General features: G+C 44.7%; 1 protein-coding gene across 1 annotated transcript; it reads left to right on the top strand.

Moving 5' to 3' along the window:
- Positions 1 to 14,162, top strand: CHIA (chitinase acidic). Its single transcript, XM_066624655.1, has 11 exons — positions 1 to 25; positions 1,666 to 1,695; positions 4,257 to 4,458; positions 5,757 to 5,813; positions 6,801 to 6,966; positions 7,760 to 7,884; positions 9,408 to 9,531; positions 11,328 to 11,513; positions 12,432 to 12,551; positions 12,657 to 12,798; positions 13,900 to 14,162. Exons 1-11 carry the CDS (start codon positions 1 to 3, stop codon positions 14,160 to 14,162), a joined length of 1,440 nt encoding a protein of 479 aa, XP_066480752.1.
- Positions 14,163 to 15,081: the final 919 nt, after the last annotated feature.

The following is a 15,081-nucleotide window of genomic DNA, read 5'->3' as shown; positions in this document are numbered from 1 at the left end:
ATGGCCAAGCTGATCCTCCTTGCCGGTAAGCCCATACTTAATACTTTATGCTATAAATATATTATGTATTTATATATAATATTATTGGGATATAACTTATGCAGCTTCATTCTTAGACTTTCTCTTAGATGGGCTAGTCTGAAATGTGGTGAGTAGTGCGGTCCCACAGAATCCCAAGGGGGGTCTTCTACATGACAAATGGTTTATGAAGGGGCAAGCAATTATATCAGGAACATCAACACGTATGAAGTTTTGAAATCAAAGATCTTCGACAGGTGGGTCAGCACCTCCAGCAGTGTTTTGTTTTATGGGGTCAGGTCTGCACAGCTTGAAGAGGAACCAGGACTAGGTGTCCCAGATGAGGGAAATTCAACCTGAGGCTCTGAAGGAGTCGTTCTGACCATGCTCCCCAAATTTCACTGCACTTCTTCAACCACCCATTCATCTGCTCACCTGCAGCACTCCCTCTCCTCTCTTCTTCTTTGTGGCCTCCAGCTTTCAGAGCTGTTGCCATGCCACTTGCTGCCCCCCTCTCCTTCCAACTGACCTAAGAGGAAAGAAGGGGCAGTTGACACAGGAAAACTATGCACTGATTAGCAACCACTGGATGGGAAAAGAAGAGGAATATCAATGCAGCGGCTTTCTCACCCACCCCTCCTGCCTGCAGGTTGGCTGGCCAAATGGTTGGTCAGCATGCCTGCCTGCATCGTACCAAAACATGAGCTGCCTGTCACCATTATAGGTAGATGCAACATGAGCTGCCTATGGCAATCACAACAGACAGGTGTGCAGCAGCATCACTGAAGGCATGTCACCTGGCAGGGAAGAGCAGAGGTGGCACAACAGGAAAAGTTGCCATGCAATCCACATAAAGAGGGAGCACAGGATGGTGAGTGCACAAGCACTTGCAGGTGGATTACCTATATGGCAGGTTGGGATTTCTCCGTTTTTTCAACAGGGGGGTTGAAAAAGTTCCTGACAAGTTGACCCACTGATTTTAAATGATTTAGATTTACCGTGGTAAGCAAGAGCTTTGGTCTCTTGCAGCTGGAGAAGAAGTATTTTGTTAGCTGAAATAAGGAGCATCAATTATTCACTATGGATTGTTTTTCTGGTGTTCAGAAAAACTATTACAGTTATGTAGAATGTTAACCTTTTGAAAAAAGGTCAGCTGCAGTCTTTTTTTCTCCAGGTCAGCACCCTTTACCAATAGGCAGAAGTGGGCATCTAGTAGACCTTTGCAAGCAGAAAGTTCTGAACCACAAATAGAGAACACTTTTCCTATGCTTAAACAATTTAAGCTTCTGGCATTTGTTTTGTGCACCTTAGGGCGCAATCCTAACCCCTTATGTCAGTGCTTTCCAGCACTGACATAAGGGCAGTACAGCTCTGAGGGAAGGGAACAAACATTCCCTTACTTTGAGGTGGCCTCCGTGAGTGACACCCAACTGCAGGATGCAGCACAGATCCCATTGGCACCACTGTGCCAGTGCTGGAAAGCACTGACATAAGGGGTTAGGAATGTACCCTTAGTTTTACAACTTATTTTTAGAATCTGCTTCCAGTCTTTGCCTGACTGTGCCTCACTCTGCACAAGTCAATAAAATGTGCGTGCTCTTTGACACTTCCCAAATGCTTATTTCTTCATTTATGTGTTTTCCATAGGTCTGGCATTTTTGCTGAATGCTCAGCTGGGTAAGTCATGCATATGGCAGTGCTCATTGGGTGGTGTTTGGCATATTCCATTCCTCTTTGATGCTACTTCAAGAGCATAGGAAGCAGCCTTATACTGAATCAGTACACCTTTAGTCCATCTAGCTCCATCTAGGATCTTCTGGCATCCAAAGCAGCTGCTGGACCTGCTCTGCTGCAGTTATGGGTCTTTCCCCCAGGAATCTAATCAATCAGTACAGATCTGTTTCTTCCAAACAGGGGGTACAAGAAGGAGTGAGATGAGGATTATAAAATTATTCCATCACTTCAATATAGCATGCCATATAGTATAGCATCAGAGCTCTGTATATCCGATCTCTATTAGCATTCTTTCTTAATGCTATCCTTTCATTTTGGAGGAGAACAATGTTTTAAAATTCATGTTCTGCAGGATTTTTATATGAACACTAACTCTCAGGAATGACCTACAATATTTATATTGCCACACTTATTTTGCTCAGTCATTCTGCCTGCAAAGCAGCTCTGCAAACACTGCAAGTTTATTGTTTCACCATCAAAGATTGGACTAGGGCGTCCATTCTACCCCTATAAAATTCAGTCCACCAATTTCTAAGTCTCTAGCCCAGTGGTTCTCAAACTTTTCCAGCTCGCGCCTCCCCTGATCCTTATAGCCATAGGCCACAGCTCCCCATTACAACACCTCACCTCAGTTACCCCCAAAATGGGGATGAAGGTGTTATAATTATACACTAGAAACAAGGCCGCCAGTACTCTGAGGCTCCAATCCTAACCACACTTACCTGAGAGTAAGCCCCACTGAACAAAATAGGACTTACTTCTGAGTAGACCTGATTAGCATTGTGTCCTGAGTTTGTTTGCAGCACACCTAGAGGATTTTGGAAAGGGAGGGGGGAAGTGATGAATTTGCAGGAGGGGAAGACTTTGTTTTGTGTGTACCTGCTAATCGCAAACTGATGCAAACTGAGACCTAGAGACTGTTTGGCTGGAATCCTAATCCCACTTTCCTGGGAGTAAGTCCCATTGAACACAATAGGACTTACTTCTGAGTAGACCTAGCTAGGATTGTGCCTTTTGTCTTACAATAGCAGCCAACAGAGTACACACACACCCCCACTCCCACCCCCACCCCCCACCCCAAAAAAGGCAGGAGGAAAAAGGGGAATGTCTAAAAAGGAATGGGGATTTTTATTTTTAATCAATTTTTGGAGACAAAGCCATCAAGAGTGGCTTTTTTTCTTTTTTGAAGGGGGAGGAAAAAGAGAAAGGTGAGGATCCTGGGTTAAGCTGACACAGACCCCAAGCCTGTGTAGGTCTACTCAGAAGTAAGGCCCATTTGAGTCAATGGGGCTTACACCCAGGAAAGTGTAGAAAGGATTGCAGCCACACCCAGCAAGATTACAACTCACCCCAAAGTAGATGGGGGCTGCTCACACACACACCCAACATGCAGGTGCCACCCCTGTTCCCCCCAGGCAAGATGGAGGGATGCAGACTGGGGCATTTGGACACTCCCCCCACTAGGAGCAGGCTGGCTCCTTCCTTCCCAAGCAGAGGAAAGCGCTGCGCTGCCTATACTCACTTTAAAGCCTGCCAGGAGCAGGTCCTGTGCTGATGAGATGCAGCACCTTGGAACTCTCCTCTCCTCCAGCCTTGACCAATCCCAGGATGCCCAGGGCGAGGGGCACACTGGGAAATGTAGTCCTTGGGGCAAGGTTGCACATGGAGAGAGTTCCATGAGATGCGGCACCTCTGCCTGCCCAGCCAGCCTTCTCTCCCACCTCCCACCACCATGTTTCACAAGCTCTCCCAGCCTCACGCTGCCCCACCCACCTCATTCACAGCTGCAGAAAAGCAGAATGTCAGCAGGCAGCACATGCAGCAGAGCAGAGTAGCCTCTCTCCCGGAGATACCTGGCGACAACCCTGCAGGCTAGCCACGCCTCACTAGGGAGGTGGGATGCACAGACTGAATACCTCAGCTCTACCCTGAGGGCTCACACTACTGTGGTGATGTGTTCAAAGATACTCCATTGATAAGCCTTTTGACCCTCCAGGGTTGGCCTGGAATCTCCAGGAATCAGCATCCATCTCCAGCGACTTCTAAAAGCAATCCTGGTTATTTTCACAGGGCTTCCAGGAATTTCCAACATTACATCATGTCAGGAGAAAAACATTTCCAGAAATAGTTGGCAGCCCTGTCCCCAGAGGGTGCTAAAGTGGTTGTGTGATTGCTTTTATACGAGGACATGTTTGGTCACACACTTACACATCTACGCATGCATGCACAGCTATCCACAGTTCACTCTTCAATACACTTTTGACAGCTTTGAAGAAACTACTGAAAAACATGTAGACTCAACAGAGAGCTGGATAAATCTATTATCACACAACCACCTTAAGTCAAACTCTGCATGGATCCACAGAACCTACTCTTTGGAGATGAACGGGATGGGGTGTAGCCAAGTCAAACCATATCCTCTGTATTTGAAGTCATTTTCTTTTCATGGAGCATTGTGGTTCATTATGTATCCTGCTACCATCTCCATTTACTTTGGATCTCAGGCTCTGCCTACCAGCTGACATGCTACTTCACCAACTGGGCCCAGTACAGACCAGGTCTTGGACGCTTCAAGCCTGATAACATCGACCCATGCCTGTGTACCCAGCTGATCTATGCATTTGCTGGCATGAAGAACAATGAGATTGCCACCATTGAATGGAATGACGTGACCCTTTACCAATCTTTCAATGGATTGAAGAACCAGTAAGTGACTTGATGACAAAAGATTCTGGCTTTAGCATCTTACAAAGTCTTCTGCAGATCAGCTCACTAGAACCTCTTTGAAGAGCTCTGCTTATTTGAGGTCCAAAATTACATAATGAGGTAGACAACCATGGGCCCTTTCATAGGAGTCAAAAAGTTAAATCTAGCACCCACCATGCAGCACCAGGAACTTGTTCTCAAGCAGTTCCTCCAGTGCATTTCTGTTCCATAAATAAATCTGTCCGCTTAGAAAACCTTCATGTAAAGAAAAAGGTTTCTGCCTTACCTAAGTACGTAAGAAGAGCCCTGCTGAATCACATCACGGGTCCATCTATTCCAGATTCCTGTATATCACTGTGCCCACCAGATGCCTTTGGCAACACATGAGACAACAAAATTTTCTGTTGCCATTCCCTTGCATCTGGCATTCAGAGATATGCAAGCTTCAGGTTTTAGAAGTAGCTTTTTGTCAGCATGGCTTGTAACCTGTGATGGACTTTTCTTATCTTTTCCCTGACATGCTAGTTTTCTGTGTGCAGGGATTATTTGGGAAGGAAGGAGCATTCAGTCATTTGAGCTTCAAACTCTAGTCTGCAATGCTACAATCTGGACTCATGTAGACGAATGGACGAATGAGAGTTGCTGGTCCATCTGTGTCAGACCAAAATGCAGCACTTGAATCTGACTGAACCAGGCCAAAATCCCAGTAGGGGATAGAGGAGGCTTTGTACTTCTCCTCTGACACAGTTGAACCTCTGACGCTTGCTCCCCTGGCTATTTTTAATTGGCACTAAACACCCAAAGCTAATAACTACCCTTACCATTCTCGTCACAGTTTCAGTGTGGTTCGTCATCATCATCCCCACACACTATTTTCTTTCAGAAAAAAAAAACATGAAAGGACAGCTTACATTTTTAGGGTCACGTCTAGTTTGATCCTTTGTCTTTTTTGCTAAAGGTGAAAACATTGTTTGGCTGGTAGGAATTGCCATATTCTGAGATTAACCTTACCCGGGTTTATTGCAATACAACCTACACATTTCAGAGGGTTGCTGGAAACTTTCCATCTTCAGTACTCAATCCTGCAAAAAGAAAGTGCTCTGAATTTCTCACTGCCCTACTAAAGGGAATAAAACAGAGATTCAGTACTGTGAGTAGTCTTATGGAAGTCATACACATAGAAGTAAAACCTTTTTATCGCATAAGAAATGGCATGGTAAATATTTAAGGACGCAATTGTATTGCATTTCGTAAAGGGTGCAGAAAAAGAAATCAAACTAATACTTCTTTCTTCACAGGAATGGACAACTAAAAACTCTCCTGGCTATTGGAGGCTGGAATTTTGGAACAGCACCGTAAGTCCCAGCTCCTAATAATATTGTATTCCGTGGGAAGGCTCAGAGGAAGGGTTTTACTCAGGCTGAATGATCATCACTATAATTTAGGATTTATTAAAGATTTTTCTCCGAAATTAACTAGTAACAGTGGAGATTTTTCATTTTTCCTGGCAACATGTGGATTGGCTCACTTACTTCAGCTATCTAGAGCAGGGGTGTCAAACATAAGGCCCAGGGGCCGGATGCGGCTCGCGGAAGCTTTTTATATGGCTCTCAGGCTTTCAGCTGCTGAGTAGTGCTGAGGTGTTACTGCTGAAAGGGCAGCCCATGTGAAAATTGGGCTCTCCCATATCTTGAAATATGATCAAGATTCGTATATGTTCTCTTTTGTTATTCGCAGCTAATGAATTCCTAAGTGAGAAAAAAGTGTTGATTATGGCCTGTTTAATGACATTACTTCTTGCCTAATGACATCACTTCCAGCCCGCAGCAGGCATCAGGAATGCTATGTAGCCCTCTGTATGAAATGAGTTTGACATTCCAGATCTAAATTAACTTGCTTTTGCCACCTATACGTAGGGTCCTTGTTTAATTGCTGTGGCATACTGTGATCACTTGGCCAACAGTCTGAGGCTAAGAGGCAAAGAAGGAAGGCCCATAGCCAGGGAGACAGACCAGGGACAGACTGCACTTGCTCCCAGTGTGGAAGGGATTGTCACTCCCGAATTGGCCTTTTCAGCCACACTAGACGCTGTTCCAGAACCACCTTTCAGAGCGCGATACCATAGTCTTTCGAGACTGAAGGTTGCCAACAATGAATACTGTGATCAGGACCATGTAGATCAATCTCTGTGGGGGCTGATGAGGCCTGCACTGACACAGGGTTTTGAACTGGCCCTTTGCTGTTTGTAATAAAATCTAATGTATTCTCTGCTCTTAATATTACACTGTAAAGTTACAAAGAGATTGTCCAACGAATTCACCTTTTCTCTGGCTCTTGCCCAGATTTAATGCCATGGTTGCCACTCCTGAGACCCGTCAGACTTTCATCACATCAGTCATCAAATTTTTGCGCCAGTATGAATTTGATGGGCTGGATTATGACTGGGAGTACCCTGGTTCCCGAGGCAGTACTGCTCAAGATAAGGCCCTCTTCACTGTTCTGGTTAAGGTAAGTTAGTTACTCCATCATCAACACCTTAATATTAGTCACAGCTATAACAACAAGCAGAAAAAACTTTACATTAATCAAGTAAGTGCTAAAGGTGGAACACTTACAGTCACCACTTAGTTACTGCCACCAGTATAATTAAATGTAATGCATGCAGTAAATAAAGTATGTCTCTAAATTGGACTCAGCTCCTCTACGGGTTAATTAATGAAAGTAAAATAAGCTTTGCAAGAGGCCAGATGAAAGTCAATTACATTTATAATTAGAAAAGATGGGACAATAGCTTTGATACACTGGCCGAGACTGAAAGATCTACATAAGTAGTTCCATGTGTCCAAGAGACTTTTGGGTTTGTGCTTCTTAAACAGCAGTTCCATTTTGGACCCCACTAAATTAAAGGGGCTTTTTAAAGCAGGTTGTTATATAACACTGTGGTCTGTTGCTCAAAGAAAAGTCACAAATCCCACTGGGTTTGCCAAGTCCTTCAGACTTAACCACTATTCTGCAATAAAATTGGGCAACATACCTGAATAGCTTTAGGTGAGAATATTACTTGGAATATATTCACGGGGGGAGTCTATAACTATTGAGAGAAAGTTTTTAACACATTAAAATAGGAAAAGGTTGATAGATCATCTTAACTCTTGTCTTAGCCATGAGAAACCAAGAAGCAGCAATAATCATAGAGGATTATAGCATATTTAAACAAGAGATTCTTTCTTATAGAAAGATAAGGAGAAAGATATACAGTGGCAAAAACGTAACTGATATAAGCACTACTTCTGCTTCACAGGAAATGCGGGCAGCCTTTGAGCAGGAGGCCCAACAGACCAACAAACCCAGGCTCATGGTGACTGCTGCTGTGGCTGGCGGACTTTCCAACATTCAGTCAGGCTACCAGATCCCTGAGCTTGGCCAGTGAGTACTGCAGTCTCTGATGGGTGGCTCTAAGCAGCTGCTTAGAGCAATACTTCATAGAGAGCTTCACTTTTGCTGCAGCAATACATGGAAAGGGACTCCTTTTGTTGTATGTACTTCCACTGCCCAGGTTGGAACAAAAACAGGGAATCAACGGGTGGCAAGACTAACATTGTGGAGTGGAAAGGAAAGACTGCTCAAAGGAAAGGAAAGATGGTGGAGGGAGAATGAAAAATCTATGGTGTTCTGCTAAAGAATTCAGAACAAAATATGAGATGGGTTATCTCATATCTCATAAATATGAGATGAGAGGGAGCAGCAGCAGTCCATTCTGTGGAATTTAAGGATAGGGTTCGCTGAGAGTTAGGAAGGGGTCCTAGAGTGTCAGGCCCCACAGCTGTCCTTTCCCCAGAAGCTGACTGACCTTTACAGTGATTTCCTGAACAAGTGTGAAATATCTGTAAAATTTCTGGTAGAATGAGCACTTCTGATGGTCAGCAACCTACCATGGCTATGAGCCCACCTACTAGAGGCTCTGTCATGTTTAAAGCTCCAACCACAGTCCCTGAAGACCACACTTGGCAAGGATGAGTGGGGGCACAGCCCTATAACAGCCATGGTCGACATTAGCAGGATGGGGATGCACAGGAACTATAATCTTGACTCTTCTTTCTTCCAACTACCAAGTCTCTCAGTCAGCTAGACTCTCAACAGTTGGGACATCTAAACGAAAGCAAACTGCCCAGTACACTGAGACAGAAGAGAAAGTGGCACAACCCACCTTAACAGTAGAAGCAGAAAGACAGGCAAGCAGTTGTGGTTGGAAATATTACAGAAGCAACGTTACCGGACTGGACCAGTGACAAAGAGCATGAGACCAGCAGAGGGCAGCTGACTGACATTGGCTGTGTTAAAACTAAATAATGTTGGTTAAGGAAGGAGGATGCATCAGGGCTCAACAAGTTGTGTAAATACATCCTAAAGCCTGTTCTGAATTATCCTTTCTTCAAAGCAAATGCCTTCACTTGACAATTCTTTGTGCATCCTTAAACCTATGTGCCAGAACAAGGCAATGGCCTTAGTTCTCTTTAAAGATTGCAAGGGAAGTTAGTTTTTTAATCTTCAGGACATTCATTCATACATCATAAAGGATGACATTAAAAAACTAAAAAATGTTGGGCTAACAGTGTAATCCTACAAATAGTTACTCAGAAATAAATCCTATTGTGTGCAATGGAGCTTGCTCCCTGGACAGGGGGATATTCATTGGATTGTATTTCAAATGTATTACTTCATCCCCAGCTTAACAGCTTGCCAATAAATACAGCAAAAGCCTACCCAGCATGTGTGTAATGAGCAAGAAGCAAATAGAGGAAAAAGGACGGTTTTATGGCATAGAATTTCAAATATAGAACACACAAATAACACTGTTTATATCACCTCTATTTGCTCCCCTGGCAAGATAGCAAATTTGTCACACATGAAGGAAACCCTGAATGCCCTTGTGCTCTCCCAATACACAGGTACCTGGATTATTTCCACGTCATGACCTATGACTTCCATGGCTCCTGGGAAGGGTTCACTGGAGAGAACAGCCCCCTGTACAAAGGTCCTGCTGACACTGGCAGCTATGTCTACTTCAATGTCGTAAGTATTTTTGGGATAGTTGGTCACTTACAGCTGATTGAACTTGCTTCAACTTCAACAACAACAACAGCAACATAAATAAATACCACAATCCAAATATTTTGAATTAAAAGTAATGAAGAGATAATTCTAGACACAGGGGTTGTGGTTCTCTTACATTTTCAGCTGTAATAAGAGTTGAGAAACTGCACCTCTAGAGTAAATTTAGAGGTTAGCACCTCTAGCCACAGCTAAATTTAGGCTAGTACCTCTAGCCAGCCCTACCTAAGCTTGAAGAAGTGGAAGAGATCAGCTTGGAGTCCTCTTCACACCTCATGATCTCTTACCTAAGGTAGATGCCTTGGACAATGGTTGAAGGGTAGTTCAAAAGGACATTGCCTTTTTGTGACTAGTTGTGGCTATGCCACCTTCCTTGGTCAGCTGCACCTTTTGATTCCAGCCCAGTTCTTCACACATTCAGCCCTTCTGTCCTCTTTCCTTTTCCTCCTTTGTGTCACTTAATGAGATGACAAGCCTCATCAAATCCCTCCACTTCCCATTTGATCTCATTCCCTCTTGATTCCTGGATGCCACCTCCCCCACAATCATTCGTCCTCTACCCATCTTCAACCTGACCCTCTCCATGGGCTCCCTCTCCACTGCACTCAAAAATTCCCACTGTCTCCTCTATTCTCAGAAGCCATCCATTGACCCATCGTCTCTCTCCAACAATTGCCCAGTCTACCCTTTGCCTTCAAGCTCCTGGTACAAGCCACATAGTCCCACTGTATTGACTTTCTATCTATTCTTGTTCCCCTCCAATCTGGCTTCTGCCAATTTCAGAACCACCTATTTCAGATCCACCAAAACCGCCCTCACAAAAATCAACAATAATCTCCTTACTGTCAAATCAAACAGTCTCCATTGTGCTCTCATTCTTCTGGATCTCTCAGCTGTGTTTGATTCATTCTCTGTTGCACAACTCACTTCATGGCTAAGCCCTCCAAGATTCTGTCCTGAAATGGTTCTCTTCCTCCTTGCCTAATTGATCATTCAGTGTTTCCTCAGGGGGACACGTCTCCTCCTCTTTCCTTCTTTCTGTTGAGGTCCCTCAGGGTTCTGTTCTTAGCCCCTTGTTATCCTTCCTACACACACTGTCCCGGGATGACCTCATCAAATCCAATGACTTAGCGTGTAGTCTTGGCTTTATCTTTGTCACTTCTCTCTCCTTTGCTCCCCTAAATTCAGGCTGTCACCAAGTCATGTCATTCATCTTGTTTTTTGCATGAACCTGGCATACTTCTCCTTAAATCCCTTTACTGGCTTCCAGTTCATTCTCAGATCCAGCACAAGTTCCTTGTCCTTACCATGTAAGCTTCTATGGCCTCATCCTTCCTGACCTCTCTGCTACCAACCCATGACCTTCACTCTTCTAGCAGCACCAGCCTCAACCATCCAAACTCAGCTCTTTCTCTCTCTCACCACCCTGTATATCTGGCACCACCTCCCAGAACACCTGCAGGATGCTCTCTCACTCAGAACCTAGAAATCCTATCCAAAGCCTACCTTTTCTGGGAAGCCTTTGGCACCATGCTTTAGTTCCCAGTTCCTGCTCTAACTAAGTACGTGAAACTGAAAGAATTGCATATGCTTCCATCTCCCTTCCCTCACTCTGTTGTCTCCCTTGTGTAAATTTCTAGACTGGAAGCCCATTGGGGCAGGGACCTATCTTTTTTACTCTATGTAAAACAGCATGTACATTGATTACACAATATAAATAATGAATAGTAATAATAGCTCCTGTGTTTTCCTTATAGGACTATGCCATGAACTACTGGAAGAACAATGGTGCCCCAGCTGAGAAGCTCATTGTTGGATTCCCAACCTATGGACACACCTTCATCCTCAGCAACCCATCTAATACTGCTGTTGGTGCTCCCACATCTGGGGCAGGGCCTGCTGGACCTTACACAAGACAAGCTGGCTTCTGGGCTTACTATGAGGTATGTGCCCAATAGTTTGTATGTGTGTGATCTACTGGATCAGGGCTTTTCTTAGGCCACCTAGTTTCCTACAGTGGCTGGCCAGATGCAGGGCATGAAGGCAAATAATAAGATTAGAAAGAGCAATTATCATTATCACCTGGGATCTTGTTCCAATAAAATCAAAAGAAATGCCACAGGATCTCATAACATACTAGCTGCTTAGCTCTCCTTGAGGTGCTAAAACTGTATTCAGGTTGTAACTACAGGGGGTAGGTTGGGAGTCAGATGACTGAATGTTCCTTCATAAGAATGTGTGTGGAAAAGCAGAAAATGGTGGGCTAGAGCATCTCCTATGCTCTAGTCCACCACTTCTATCTCCTCTACACCCCCTCTAACATTCCATTCCAAGGAGAAAGAGCAGTAGAAAACAGATCTGGAGCACCACCACGTACAGAGGGTGGCATTTGGTACACTGAGGGACGAATCCTATCCAACTTTCCAGCATTGATGCAGTCTCGATGCAGTCACAAGGTAAGGGAATAAACATTCCCTTACCTTCAGGAAGCCTCCATGACTCCCCACCCCCCACTGCAGGATGCTGAGCAAGCTGCATTGGCATGGCTGCATAAGTGCTATCAAGTTGGACAGGATTGGGCGCTGACTCAGTTGTTCAAGTCTTAGGCCAGCCCTACTTCTATTCCTCACTAGAAGTTAAATGCCATTTCACGACCTGCTTTTGGTATATTCATTAAGCAGACACTACTTCTAGCAACACCTCATGGATTCCCCATTAGAATCTTTTGATAGACATCAGGTCTCAGTAATCATGCTTAAAACTAGTAAAATAGGTGGAGCTCTCTCAATCATCTGGTTTCCTTTTCTCCCCACCAGCTTATGTGTGTTAGCTAATGAAAATGCATATTTTTACCCTTCCAGATCTGCACCTTTTTGAAGAATGGAGCCACTGAAGCTTGGGACAGTCCTCAGGATGTCCCTTATGCCTACAAAGGAAATGAATGGCTTGGGTATGACAACATCAAAAGCTTCCAGATCAAGGTATGGTAGGACACAGTTTCACACACATGTATATTCATTGTGGTGCACCAGAATCCCTTCATTTTTGTAGGGTTGGGGCTGATTTTGTTTGTTTGTTTCTTCAAGGCTGAATGGCTGAAGCAGAACAACTTTGGAGGTGCCATGGTTTGGGCTATTGACTTGGATGATTTCACTGGCACTTTCTGCAACCAAGGCAAATTCCCCTTGATCACCACCCTGAAGAATGCCCTTGGACTGCAAAGTGCTAGTAAGTAATAGCAACGAATTGTTGTCTTAAATTCTCATTTTCCAAGTATAGGCAAACCTTTATGTATTGTAAGTGACAGTATCATGTGACATGGTGATGTTGTTGGCATCCTTCAGTCTCAGAAGACTACGGCGCCACGCTCTGAATGAACAGAGTGTCCTCTCCAGTGCGCGAAGCCAGGGTAAAGTAGGTATGGAGGATAGGCTGTTACCCATGCAGCAAATCCCCCCTCTCCACGTCGCTGAAATGGTCCAATGGAAAGGCAGAGGCCAATACGGTTGGTTCCAGCGGCGTCACAGGAGTTGGCAGAACGTGACTGTGTTCAGCCGTGAACTGCCTCAGGGACTCCGGCTCCGGATTTTGCCTCGAGGTTGACTCCTGAAGCCTTTTCCATAACTGGATGTAGCCACAAGGCAGTGGAGGTTTGGGATCAGAGTTTTCCTTCTCTCAGATGAGCTGCCTTCCCAGGCTGACTAGTCCCATCTACCCGGTGGCTGTTTAGTCGCCTCTTACGACAAGTACAGCCAAACTGAGGGCCTATTCTTATCCTCAGCCCCCAGGGGAAGACATGGTGATATAAATCCTGAAAAAACTGCTTAGAACATACTATCCAAAGGCTTAAGGCAAATTAGCAATACCACGTACATCATACAGTACATGCATTTTCATTGCATTTCCCCCTTCCAGTTAGTTGCTGAGACCATCTGAAGTGCAGTGACTAGAACACCAAGCTTGGATGTAGAGGCTCAGATTCAAATCCTTGCTTGGTCAGGAAACTCACTGAATGACCCTTAACAAACAATTATTTTTCCGCTAAACCTGCCCAATAAGGTTGTTGTGAGGATAAACATTTAAGCATTTTAAATCACTTTGTGCACTGAAAGACCTAGGGTCTTGACAAATGATATCAAATCATCCTTTTGTGAAGCAGCTTTTGGCGCTGATAAGCTAGCACACAGATTTTGCCTAGTGCTTTGTGGTGCTTTTTGAACAGAACGGTAGCAGTGAAATGTTATATATAAATCACAACTGCAGAGCCAGGCACACAAAGAGAATGGGTGTAGCACAGACACCTAAGTGTCATGTTCTCTTCTGTTTCAGGCTGCACAGCTCCTGCAGAGCCCAATCCTCCAATCACAGCTGCTCCCAGTGGGGGAAGTGGCAGTGGCAGTGGCAGTTCTGGTGGTGGCAGCAGCTCTAGTGGTGGCAGCGGGTTCTGTGCCGGCAAAGCCAATGGTCTGTACCCTGTGGCCAACAACAAAAATGCTTTCTGGCACTGCCTGAATGGAAACACCTATGAGCAGCATTGCCAAACTGGCCTTGTCTATGATTCAAGCTGTGAATGCTGCAACTGGCCAAACTGATGTAAAATAGGATTCTCCAGCTCTCCCCTGTACAAAACCCAGATGCAAGTTCCTTTTTCTGGTTAAACTCATGACAGCAAACTAAGAAATAAAAGCATGCAGATAAACCTTAGTGTGTTGGTCTGTTTCATCATAATGTTTTGCGTTACCTAGTTACCGTATTTCTTTATCTTTTATTTTTGGCATTTACCTTCTGCAGATAATCGGCATTTATATTCTGCAGTTGCTGAGAATTGACAGGCATTCCCAGCTGACTGTCATCTTCCACCCAGCCATGGCAGACCGCCGGGAGCAGCACTGCACTTGGAGGTCTGCCGTAGCTCAGCAGAAGATGAAAGTTGGCTGGGAGGCTGCTGTGCAGGGAACAGGGGTGGCAGACACATTGTGAAGCTGCCACCTCCTTCAAACAGGAAGCGATATAAAAGTGTCATGTAACATCATGACATCGTGTGATGCCATGATGTCACAGCCTCAGATGCCGTTGTACCTCTGCTCTTTAACTGGTGCCTATGTACTAAACTGGAACCTCAGATTGTAGACCCAAGTGAGCAGCACTTGGCGGGTAGGCTCATTCCTTGACTCCTGCTCAGCCCTTGAATTGCAGGGGAGGGCAAGAGAGGGCTCAGCTAAAAATAGGATTTTTTTCTGATGGGACCCTTAGCTATTCTTTTAGAAGGCTATAAGCAGGCTGGCCCATCCTCAGAAAGAGTAGGTAAATGTGCCTCAGAACATGGTTCACCTACTCACAAGCAAACACACGCATGCAGCTCAGTTTCACTTTCCATAGAGTCAATACATTTTCCTAGTTGACTATTAGCTTATCAGTTTCACGTCCCACCAACAATCAGGTTACGACCCACTGTTGGGTCCTGACCCACAGTTTGGGAAACACTGACATAGTGGGAAAAGCTCTATATCT

The sequence above is a fragment of the Tiliqua scincoides genome, chromosome 4, assembly GCF_035046505.1.
Source record: "Tiliqua scincoides isolate rTilSci1 chromosome 4, rTilSci1.hap2, whole genome shotgun sequence".
In the NCBI taxonomy this organism is placed as follows: Eukaryota; Metazoa; Chordata; class Lepidosauria; order Squamata; family Scincidae; genus Tiliqua; species Tiliqua scincoides.
Note: the sequence above shows the minus strand (reverse complement) of the source record. Positions and strands in the feature narration are given on the sequence as shown.

Excerpts from the sequence above, each read along its gene's own strand:
- CHIA (XM_066624655.1), top strand. The coding sequence starts at position 1 with ATGGCCAAGCTGATCCTCCTTGCCG. Across the intron at positions 6,967-7,759 it reads TCTTCACTGTTCTGGTTAAG|GAAATGCGGGCAGCCTTTGA; the intron begins GTAAGTTAGTTA and ends TCTGCTTCACAG. Across the intron at positions 11,514-12,431 it reads GCTTCTGGGCTTACTATGAG|ATCTGCACCTTTTTGAAGAA; the intron begins GTATGTGCCCAA and ends TTACCCTTCCAG.